The sequence below is a fragment of the Notothenia coriiceps genome, unplaced genomic scaffold, assembly GCF_000735185.1.
Source record: "Notothenia coriiceps isolate Sejong01 unplaced genomic scaffold, NC01 NC01_scaffold00037246, whole genome shotgun sequence".
Taxonomy (NCBI): Eukaryota; Metazoa; Chordata; class Actinopteri; order Perciformes; family Nototheniidae; genus Notothenia; species Notothenia coriiceps.
Genome location: NW_011369947.1, coordinates 140,412 through 152,280, shown reverse-complemented (window position 1 = coordinate 152,280; position 11,869 = coordinate 140,412). Strand labels below are relative to the sequence as shown.

Sequence of the window (11,869 nt, the reverse complement as noted above, 5' to 3'; positions counted from 1 at the left end):
TATCGTATACGCCGATCCAGAGCATCCCAAACATGCTCAATAGGTGACATGTTAGGGTTAGGGTTAGGGTTAGGGTTTAACCCTAGGGTTTTCGGACCCCCCCAGACCCCCCCAATGTCTGACTTAACCAATCAGTACATTATGGGGGTTAAAAAACACCCTTCTCTCCAAAAGATATACGAGCAGTCCATTATCACAGGGGTTCCCAAACTTTTCAGCCCGCGACCTCCAAAATAACAGTGCCAGAGACTGGCGACCCCCTNTTGGCAGGAACTGGAACACGCTGTCGTATACGCAGATCCAGAGTAATCCCAAACATGCTCAATGGGTGACATGTTAGGGTTAGGGTTAGGGTTAGGGTTTGACCCTAGGGTTTTCGGACCCCCCCAGACCCCCCCAATAAAGCAAAACTATTTTTGATTTTGTAATCATCTCGCGACCCCCACTCGGGAACCCCTGCATTATCAGACAGGAAAAACAAATGGTGTCTGATCCCACCCACAAACTCCACCCAGGATTCCAACTCCTACCTTCTGGTAGAAGATTCAGGGTTCCCAAGAGCAGGCTGAACCGCTATAAGCACTCATTCCTACCTATGTCCATTAAGCTTCTTAACATTCACATGAAATGAAATGTAGTCAAATGTAATGAAATGTACTTTTTAAATGTTGGCCATGAGGGTTGTGCAATAGCTCGCCATTGTCAGTATGTGCGTCTGTGTATTGTGTTTGTTCAAACGGTGTATGACTGATGATATGTGTATGTCTCTTAATGTCCAATATGTTTGTATATTATGTACATGTATGCGGAACTGCAGGACAAAATGACAAATGTCCTTACAGGGACAATAAAGTATATCGTATCGTAGTAGGCCCTATGGACTATTCAACAAAGCCGTGTATTCAAATGAGGGTATAATCACCACAAAAACTGATTATCTCTTTCTAGATTCAAACCATCTGAATGTTTATGTTGCAATATAGAAACAAAAAAAACCTCAGTTTCCCTCTCTCTCTTTCCTCCCACACCTTGATGAAGCTGTTTCTCCCCGAGCCTTCGGAGGATGTTTCATGGATGATCTCACCGGCTCTCGGTTTAAAAGGAGCCTCTTTGGGCTTTCGCTGCTTGCCACCAAAGAATAGATCAAATGTGGGGATGCACACAATGCAGTCAACGGTAAACTGGAGCCAATTATTATCTTTCTTTCTCTTTCTCTAACCCCAATGGGCGAGGGGTGGAAATTGGTATATATGGCAATATTTTCTTAAAGGAGGGGGCGCTCCAGTCGCGATAAAAAACCATCATGAAAGGAGCTTTTGTACTTAAAGTTTTTATTTATGAACGTACATGGTACATAGCTCACATGCTACAGTATACAGAAAGAGGAAGGTCAGGTTACACAATATGTTAGTTAAGTGTTCCTGGTTAAAAGAAAAAAGAAAAATACAAGGTGTATGTAAAGAAAATATAATATATGTTAATAATTTATTTTTTGGGAGAAGGGGTGCGATTAAATAAGTGTTAACTTGTTCCCACCCCTTTACGGATGTGTAATTAAGTCGATTATTTATTATTTATTATTGGAAATACATCTAATCAAATTGTTTTCTTTTTTTTATAGATAGGTAGGTAGGTAGGTAGGTAGGTAGGTAGGTAGGTAGGTAGGTAGGTAGGTAGGTAAGTAGGTAAGTAAGTATGTAAGTAGATAGATAGAGAGAGAGAGAGAGAGAGAGATTAGTACTTTATTGAACCCAATTTGGGACATGCAAGAATCTAAGACACAGAAATAAACAGTCCAATATATTTCAGAAGTAAAAAATATATATACATGTGGAAAATATACATGTGGAAATACGAGCAATATTTCCATAAGAGCAAGCTGGCTATTAACTATTAAGAGTTACCAATGCGCCGCTGAGCAGACTGTTGCCATAGGAACCAGCAATAAAGAAGTCTGGGAGAATGAGTCCTCCGGGAGTTTGGGTTGGTTTGGGGGGGGGAAGGTGCAATGAGGTGGCGCTCAAGGTCATGTTTGCTTTGACCCCCGAGGCCTCGTTAAAATATATATGACCCATTTATGTCTCCATCCACTGTTGCGGCTGACCTTGTGTTTACGAGTCCGTCGCTGCCGAAAAGGCCATCATACAATTGGCCTGATTCATGTGACACGTCGGCTAAACAACAGGCTTGTTACCCCCGGCAACCCCCGCCTTCGCTAGCTCGTAGCGGTTGCTATATATCTGCTCGCTCAGATATATTAGCGCTGAGCTCAAGGCGGTATTTTGACAGGTAGATTTAGTTACCTGTTAGGATCGATACCCGCTCCTCCGCCGGTTAACGGACGCGCTGCTTTCATATATGTTGGTGACATTTTCCAAAATGACATTATAGATTTTGTAGAGCTCAAGCTCCATTTTCTCAAAGTTTTCCATATAAAAGGCTATTAAATGAACGGACAATCCTATAAATCATCACTCAGCCTTTTTTCTGTTGATGCCTAAATCCATTTTCTCCCCATTTATTGGCACCTCGGTGATAGCAGAGATGTTTTGTTTACCACTTCCTGTGACCTGCAGACAGCGGGTTGGGTATCGTGGAAGCAGCACATAAAAGGCCGGTTATGTTAAATGTTCAGAAACGGTAAACATCAGTGTTTTCTTCTGTTATGGCAGATCGTCAGGGTTGGCTTTCTGCTTCCTCTGGAGGCTCCGTGGATACCTCAGCCTCGGGCAGGATGACAGCTCACCAGGATGACTGACAAGTGTGTGAAACTCTGGGACTAACGATACACTCCTCAAGCTGGGAAGTTGATTTTAATAGTAGTAAGATTCATATCATACGGGCTGCGGAGGAGTGCCTTTGCTGCCAGTGTTATTTCTCTCTTAATTAAAAGAGTCTAATTTTGCCCACAATAGCTATGATCAGCCTCTGCGTCAGTAAGCAAATATCCATCCTTTTACTCATTAAGATGTACTTCACGACAAGGTTTTCTTTTTGTTATAAGAACACAGTTGAAGTTGCAGCACATGCTGTGAAAGAAGAACGTTGGAAAGAGTAAAGGAAGGGATTCCTGCAGCAGTAAAGGATTGCCATGAGGCTCAAGCTCAAAACACATCACTCCATATGGCACCTGCAGCAATTATATTTAAAATTGGATTTTTCCTGTGAGTTAAAATAATTGATTTAAACTATTTGATTTATTTTCAGGTGGCCTGCCTATGTATTGGATTAAAATAACAACAACAAAAAGATTGTGTTGCATCATGTTCAAAGGACGACACTCTGATTAAGGGACTATGTAAAGTCTTATCCATCCATTGAAATGTGGGACCCGTAGTGGTCTTGGTGATGACACGTGAAACTGTATATCACTGTAAAGCACTTTATTTATGTTATCTGTTCTTGTATTTAATTAACCTATGTTTATTTGAGGTATTATTGTGCAATGCGAATTTGAGGGTTAAGTAGGTACATTTAAATGCGAAAATTAGTGAAGTTTACACAGGCACGGGGGCGGGGCAGCTCCGGGGGTCCATCAGGTGAAGCGCGCGATGGTGAGGGGGTCGCTGATTGGACGAAAAGAGTGTGTGCAGTCTCGTGATGTAAAGTGCTTGTGCTCATGTGTGTTGGAGAACCGAAGTAAAGAGTGTTATGTTTTTAACTTATGCACGCCTGGAAATCCATTTTGTGTCCATGTGTGCAACAGAAAGTAGTCGAGTAAATGTAACGTCAGCTTGGGTCAAAACATCAGCTTTCTTCCATCAGAAATCTACGTGCAATACACTTTGAATGTTTATTGATTGGACAATTCGTTTCTGTTCTGCTCTCTTTATTAATAACTGAAGCCATTATGCTAACGATAGTTTTCTGAGGCTAACATATCTTTATACACAATTTGTTATGTGATAAAAGTAAACTTGGGCTAACAGTTTTGACTTTTACTCGTTTGTACTTATTGTGTTTCACTTCTGACGGAGAATAGCTTGACTTGGTTTCTTCCCAACATGAAATACAATGCGACTATTACGACTTTAGTGAATCTCATGTCCTTGTTTATGTGCTACCTCACTTTTACAATACATTTTGGTTTGATCTTGATCACATCATGACTTGCTATGCCCTTTTTTTAATGTGCTCCATATTGTTTTCAGTTTCACATTTGTTTTCCATAAAAACTTCAAACACAAGCCGCTATCTTTAACTTTTAGCTGCTCTTTAATTGTCTTCATCCACTGCATAGCTTTGGTCCTAATTAGTGAATTCAGTAGAAACATGGGTAAGGTCAAGGGAAGTAGAATCATAGTTTAATAAAACATAGTTGACTGCAGTTAGGAGACGAGAAGTGAACCTTTTGGTCCAGAATTCATATTTATTTTAAGGTGTTTGAAGTTGGTTTCCTGTTAGAGGTGTCCTTTAAAGGCTCTTTTATTTATTCTCAGGATATGTAACACACAAAATGTCCTGTATTCAGTGGATGTTTTCATCTAAATAGCTAGAAAATTGTGTAACTGTCCATTTCAATCTTTGATAGCAATTCTAACCCCTAGATTCCACCGGGTCCGTCTGCGTCGTGTTACGGCCGCGTTACGGCTGCGTCGCGGGCCGGCGTTCGCATAGATCGCAGCCAGTCTAGTCAATGGGTGCTATTCCACCAGACGCGCCGCCTTACGGCTCAGAAGCGTCCCAGAAGCGTCTCGGCACTGGGCTCCGCTCAAAATAGGATGCACGTCTATTTTCGACGCGACGCGTTGCATAGCGCCGGGCAGGAAGTGGAACGGTCCGAGCATCCGGCCCATCCCCAAAATAAACTAATTTTGTAGACCCTATCCCTCCGTAGTCTTTAAAGTAGGAGGAGAAATGCCAGCATTCTCCTCCGGTTTACAGGCACTGTGTAAATTATATATTGTAGTGCCGAGAGATAGGGAGTCGGAGGCGGTGCAATGGAGGTACAAAGCTGGNTATGTGCTGGACGATGCATACCACCTCCTTGGGCTTGAGATGGAGTACCCGACAAAGAAGCCCTGCTGCACGCCGACGTTCGTCCAGGTCCGACGCGATCGATTGTTTTGATCGTCGAATTGGTGCTATCGATCCGTTGCCGATCGTCGATGGTTGCCGACGGTCGATCGCCGATTGCCGTTGTCGATTGCCGATCGACGATTACGCGATAGCTGTAGGTAGCCAACTGTAGGCAGACAATTTGGGGAAAAAACACCACGGACTCTCCTCCAAGCTGGTCTCGGCCACAACTGGAGCACCACCTGTTAGAGTGTTTAAAGGTGGTTGGACAAAAAACTGGCACCCAGTCATTGCTGGGAAAACCGATACGAAAAGGGGACAAACGTAGACTCGCTTCCTCCAAGCTAGTTACAGACCAGCCTGGAGCACGCACTTGGGAGGAGAGCGTAAATAGTGGTGGAGCTGCCGCCGAATCTCCTACAGCGGGGGTGCGATAGTAGCCGCGGACCCACCGTGCGCGAGAGTGTGCGAAGCGCGAAGAAGTGTGGGCGGGCGTGTGTCGCGGGCAAGTCTGAGGGGACCCATGACCGGAAAGGAGACAGCCTCGCGTGACGGCGGCGAAGAGTAGCTGCCGCAGGCGTCGCGAGGAGGCGACCCTGGTGGCCCGATGAGCTCCGTCGCGGAGGAGACTGGAGGCAATGAGTCCAGGGGTGAGAAAGGAGCTGCTGGGTCGAAAGCAGGTGAGCGCCCACACAAGAAGGAGTGGCGAGATGGCGGACCGCGGCCGTGCACCCCTACGCGGGGGAGTGACAACCAGGGGATGCTAGAGGACCCTGTTGGGAAGGCCGGGAGCTGACCGCCGGGCGGAAGAGCGGTGAGACCACGAAGGAGAGACTGGCGCTGCGAAACCGAGGTACCCATGCTAGGCCGCGGAAGCGGACCATCACCTAGGTGTGGCTCGTTGTGTGCGTGTTATTGGTGGCGGTGGTGCGGAGTTGGTGTTCAGACACCTGTGGATGGATGTTTCGCGTGGGTCGGTGTGTGTTGTGATAGAGGATGTAGTGTGAGCTGTGATCGTGTGGTCGTGCGCCAGTACGACTAATTGGAAGCAAGTGCGGAGTTGCTGGGTGTTAGTGGCGGTGTTGTGCTCGCTGCGGGGTAGTGATGCAGCCCGCTACGGGAGAGGGGTGTTGATATGTTAGACCCAAGGAGTTTGTCTGGTGAGAAGGTAGCGTGCCGGGGGTGAAGGCCGGATGCGGAGCGGGTTGTGTGTGTGTGTAGTGTGTGTGGTGTGCCAGGGCGTGTGAGTAGTGGAGCGTTGCCTTGGGATCACCAGTGAAGGAGTGACTGGCGTGTGTCTTGTGTGTGCTCTGCTCTAACACGAGGGTTGACCTTAACTTTAAGCTTGCCTGTCCCCGATGTGTGTTACGACTATGATAGCTTGAGTGAGCCTTAGACCTTGGTATTAAGGTGGGTGTCCTTGGACCTGGTGCCATGCGCTGCGCATGAGATCGAATAGGGTGCGGTGTGTGTGTGTGTGTGTGTGTCGTGTGTGTGGTGGGTGTGTGTGTCGGTGTGTTGTGTATGTGTTGGTTGTGGTGTGTGCGTGTGTGTGTGTGTGGTGTGTGGTGTGCTGTATTTTTATGATGACGACCATATTGGATGACTGTGTGGGGTTTGTGGTGTTTGTGATTGTGAGTGTTGTAATTGTGTGTGATGAGTAGCACTACGTGAGGGTACGAAAATAAGAAATGAGAACGCCCCGACGCTGTGGTGGGCTTTTGTAGACGTGTTGAGAAGACTTGTGTGTGTGACGAGTATATGTTCGGCGTAAGTGTGTGTGTAGCTATTGGTGATGGTGTTAGACGTTGGGCGGATGTGTGGCTGATGGGTGGATTAGAGGAGGCCTGTTAGTTGGTTATATATTAAATGTATGTCACGGAGACTATGTTGTAGTCGGAAGGCCTGCTGTCTTCCAGTGCCGAGACGATGTGGGAATGGCGAGCGACGTCCTCAGCCATTCCGTGGGGGGCGCACCGAGCCTCAGGCCGCGTGCCGGTGGCAGCCACGGACATCTCCAAAAATCCCCGGCATTCCGAGAAAAACTGAGTTTATTTTTTCCCACGTTCGGTACAGTCTCGGAAACTTTGCGAGACTGTGTCAGGGTCACCAATGTAGTGCCGAGAGTCGGAGGCGGTGCAATGGAGGTACAAAGCTGGCTTTAATGAGCAGCAGAAATGCAGATGTTGTCGGGTCGCAGCCCGGGAAGACAAGAGAAAGAAACCAGGAGGGCACACAATATATATTGGTAACCACATATGTGTCCGTGCGGAAACAATACCCCTACCCCACAGTTCCGTGGTGAATTATGTCAACCAGTGATCACTACAATATATAGAATAATTCTGATGATGAATGCATTTTTTCAAAGTATCCTGTCCAGGAAATATGCCCAAATCAACAAAAACTGCGAGCCGGCAGGCAAGACGCTCCGCTTCTGAAATGCTTCTGAAACGCGCCCGGTAGGGTATGACGCCGGAGGAGGCCGGACCAAAACCGTGGCGCAGCCGTGACCCGACGCAGACGGACCCGGTGGAATCGAGGGGTAAGAAGGTTTAATTGCATATTTACACTTTAAGCATTCAGGTCATTAAGACGCTACTAAAGGCCAACAAAAACTTGATAACAAAAACTCATTAAATCTTTTGAAATAACGGAAATACAATACATAATTTCCTCTTGGTACAAAAGGGAAACTAGAAAAAAATATGTATTTATAAAAGTAAACAATTAAAAGTATAGTTTATATTATATACAACAATTTGAATGTTTACACAGCAATATTTTTGAGGGATGGAAGTGTTACCAATATAAAGACTGCCTCACAGCATGCACTTCGAACACCCTAAAGTACATCGTATTTTCAACAAACACATAATACAAACCTCGTAAAAGAAGCATTTATTGCGACGCTGTTTTTTAATTACAACACATTAGTTCCAGCTAGGTACCTAATTGGTCACTGAGAACAAATAAAACCCTTTAAAGTTTTATGTGTTTGATTAGAAATGTTCATATCCGTCACAGATCATAAGACATTAAAATGCTGCCAGGTCCATTTACACTCTTCATATTTAGATGACAGAAATTCGAGTTTATTTTCCGAGGTTCATACGAACAATTCGCATATCCTCATAAAACAGTTTTTTAGGAGCAGAAATATTCCATCTAATATGAGACTCCTCATATTGGAGGAATATTTCTGCCACCGATGTGCAAAGTGTGGTTTACTGAGCTGCGTTTGGTGATAAAACTGCAGGGAAAAAATAAAATAACAAACATGCAAACGGTTCCCTGAACGTTGCAGGAAAGTATTTTTGATTTCCTGTTTTCTTGACAGGTTTTAGAAGCTCTTCCTCAGTAACTTGACGCATAAATTCTCTCTCCTTCCATCCTTATATGTCTTTGAACACACAAACACACACATCCTCCCACTTGCTTCCACACACTTTCCCAAACTCATTTTCTCCATTGACACTTCAATTTACTTCATTTCCAGCAGATTGTTTTATGAATAATGTGGGTTTTTTGTTTTGTTTTGACTAGCCACTTCTCTTATTCCTTTGTAAACAGATTCCATCGATCACAACTGTGATTTTCCATCATTGCAATATTCCTCTACTCTGAAATGCATTTCATTTGAACCATCATTTTGCCCTGTCATGTTTCACTGTTTATTATACTTTACCCATTGAAAACTAATGTTTGAAATGACGAAATTAATGTTTAGGGACCATGTGAGGTAAGGTCACATTCACACCCAATAGTCCGTTTTCAGGTGCGCACCTGACCACAGTTTGTTACATTGTTTTGTTTTTCAGAAGGTTCGGTTTGCGTTCACACGGGCAAAACTCAAACGGACTATACACTTTAAACACAAGTCATGTGCACGGAAACGCTATTCACCCATTGGTCAGACATTAAGGGGGTAAAAACACAAATTCCGGCAATTTCTACCGGAGCCTCCACCATGGCGCATCGGCAGGTTATTTCCATGCTGCTGTTAATCTGGAGATCAACATACTCTAGTGGCCCGCACATATGATTATATAATCAGAGAACGTCCGTTAAAAAACATTATAACACATAATGAGAGACGTTCTGCAGTAAGGAGGGGCGTTTCACCGACGACAGGTGGCTCTGACTTTTATGTATAGTTGACGGAGCATTTTTACACGACACTGTTCAACACTTCATTCTGCTTCACTCATTCGCCAAAGATTTTGAAGACATCCGCATTCTTGTGATACGTAAATACTACGCTTCCTATGTTTTGGTGCGGACTGCGTTCACACCAGCAATGAACCGCTCCAGAGTTCGCAAGTAAGCACTCCGAGACCACCTATTTTAGCGGACCAGAGTCCGGTTGTTTAGTTCACTTCAGAGGTCTCGGACTGTGTTCACACCGACCCAAATGAACCAAACCAAGCGGCTAAACGCACCAGGGTTCGATTCAACCGGACTATACAAGGCAGGTGTGAACGCACCCGTTTAGTTTTTAGAGTATTGAGTTAGGTCTTTAACCAGAGCCCATACCATGTTCCCTTTAATGTTTACTTCCTGTCTGCCTTCTTCTACTTTTCCCTTTAAATATTAACTTCCTGTATGTCTTCTTCTGCTGTTCCCTTTATTGTGTACTTCCTGTCCTAAGCCGTGTAATAAGAACATATATTGTAAATACTTCTGTTTTGTGTCTAGTCTTTGTCATTACCCCAGGGTTGTAGCTGTTCATATATGTTCACTCCATCTCATGATTGTGCTACAGTAACTGTTTGTGAATATTTTTAATTGAATACTGTTAAAAAACGAATAAACAAAACACATTTTCGAACATTCATCCTCCCAGTTTTGCACCCCCCACCCAAAACACATTTTCGAACATGCATCTTCTCCCTGTGTCTTGAGAGTTGATTCAACACAATTAATTCCCAGTTTTGCACCCCCCACCCCCTGACCCTGCACTTCACTTTCTCCCAGAATTCCCCCTGAGGTCGCATCAGCGCCGCATGGGTCCCAGCTGCATGGAGGAAGCAAGCCTGAGTGCATCCCGCCGTTTCCATGGCAACCTCATAATCCACAGGCGCCGAGCAGGAGGATATATGTTGTGTTTACACAGAGAAAGACCAATGTGGTGATTAAAAAAAGAAAGCCGAGAACACACACACACACACACACACACACACACACACACACACACACACACACACACACACACACACACACACACACACACACACACATGGACAAGCAGCAGAGAAAAAATGACAACACTTCATTTGGAAATTCAAAAAGCTGCATTCAGATCGGGGAGATGTCGAGCCCGGGTGTCATTTTGTATGAATAATTCCTTTTATTTGATTATGCACTTTCAAAAAGTTGGCTCTTTTGATCAGAGCGGTGTCAGGCTGTTCACAGGTGCGTCATCGCAGCGCTGTATTTCATAGGAATCTGTATTTGATGGCTCCAAAATGCTTTAAATTCACTCTGGGGAAAACATTGCGTATAGAAGTCATCATTCAGGGTTTCAGAAACACAAAATATGGTTCATGGAAGAAGTAAAATGGAGGTCATAAGGTTCCTGTTTGGTTTGATTGGTGACGTCATGATTGATCATTAAGTCTAAATGAAAAGCAGGTTTAATTGGACATTTGCTGGTCAAAACAAGAGAAGAATCAGAATCACTATGTATTTATCGAGGGAAAAATGTGGTTTAGTTGCTCTAATTTAGAAGGAAATGAAATAAAAATATATATAATATAATCATAAATAGAGATAACATATGTATATGAAGAAGGTTGTGAAGAATGTGCAGCAAAATATCTAAATTCAAATATGTATTCATTCCTAAAACATTTAATTCAGAATATGCAATAAAAAAACAAAATGTAAAATAAATATACATTAAAGGGGACCTATCACTCGAAATGCACTTTTTGATGTCTTTTATACATAAATACGTGTCCCCGGTGCGTCGGGGAACTCACGCTGCGTCAGAAAATAAAACCCTCTCTCTTTTCCTCCGTACCCAAATCTTTTAAAAACGGGGGGTACAACGAGTGGATACAGATTCCATCCGATCTGACTTCAAATCGGCGGCGGACCCACAGAAAGTTGCTATCAGAAACAATGCCTGAAGTGTTTTGGACGTAATCTCGTCTTTGTTTACATTAGCCTCGCTAACACTCAGAGCTAACCTGTACTGGAGAGCACATGTGTTTAAAAAGCAGGAAATACAAAAAGAGAAAAAGCATTTGAGCTCCATACTGTCGCAAAAAACAGGTTTAAACGTCTGTATTGTAGACCCTAAAAGATGAGAGACCTAAAAAGATGAGAACCTAAAAGAATAGAACCTAAAAGATAGAACCTAAAAGATGAGAACCTACAAGATAAGACCGTCGAGGAGAGTACATAGAAAACGACGACGTTGTGTTTTGTAAAGGGGTTTAAACCCTAGTATTTTCATAAAGAAATAGAATTGAAATTGTCCCGTGTAACCCCTGTCTAGCGTCCCTATTACAGAAAGGAAAAATGATAAAGTATATAATTGATAAATTTTCACCTGGATAGTAACCCGATATAACCTTTGTAATATAACTCCTCGGTATGGATATGTTTTTGTACAGACACTTCAAAAAACGAATTTTATGTTTGTCTAGGGGTAACATCGGTACGGAGTAATGACGGGAGTTTGGGGAGAAAACGTCGGGACAATCTCTTTTGCGCCTAAAACCCAGGAATGGACAACTTTTTTTTTTTCTCCTCCGCCTCGATTACGGACTAGTCTTAAGATGGCTCTATTTCAATTTAAGACGACACTATTTTGCGTAGGACAAGATTTGTGTAGTTCCTA

The 11,869-nt window shown here is 43.7% G+C and overlaps 2 protein-coding genes across 2 annotated transcripts in view; both read right to left on the bottom strand.

Moving 5' to 3' along the window:
• Positions 1-5,310, bottom strand: part of faah (fatty acid amide hydrolase) — a 163,121-nt gene extending 157,811 nt beyond the window's left edge. Inside the window, exon 1 of the mRNA XM_010795435.1 lies at positions 5,223-5,310. Within this exon, the coding sequence (XP_010793737.1) occupies positions 5,223-5,310 (88 nt within the window). The remainder of the gene's footprint in view (positions 1-5,222) is intronic.
• A 592-nt stretch (positions 5,311-5,902) lies between these two features.
• LOC104966250 (inter-alpha-trypsin inhibitor heavy chain H4-like) overlaps positions 5,903-11,869 on the bottom strand; it is a 9,744-nt gene continuing 3,777 nt past the window's right edge. Inside the window, exon 6 of the mRNA XM_010795434.1 lies at positions 5,903-6,133. Within this exon, the coding sequence (XP_010793736.1) occupies positions 5,903-6,133 (231 nt within the window). The remainder of the gene's footprint in view (positions 6,134-11,869) is intronic.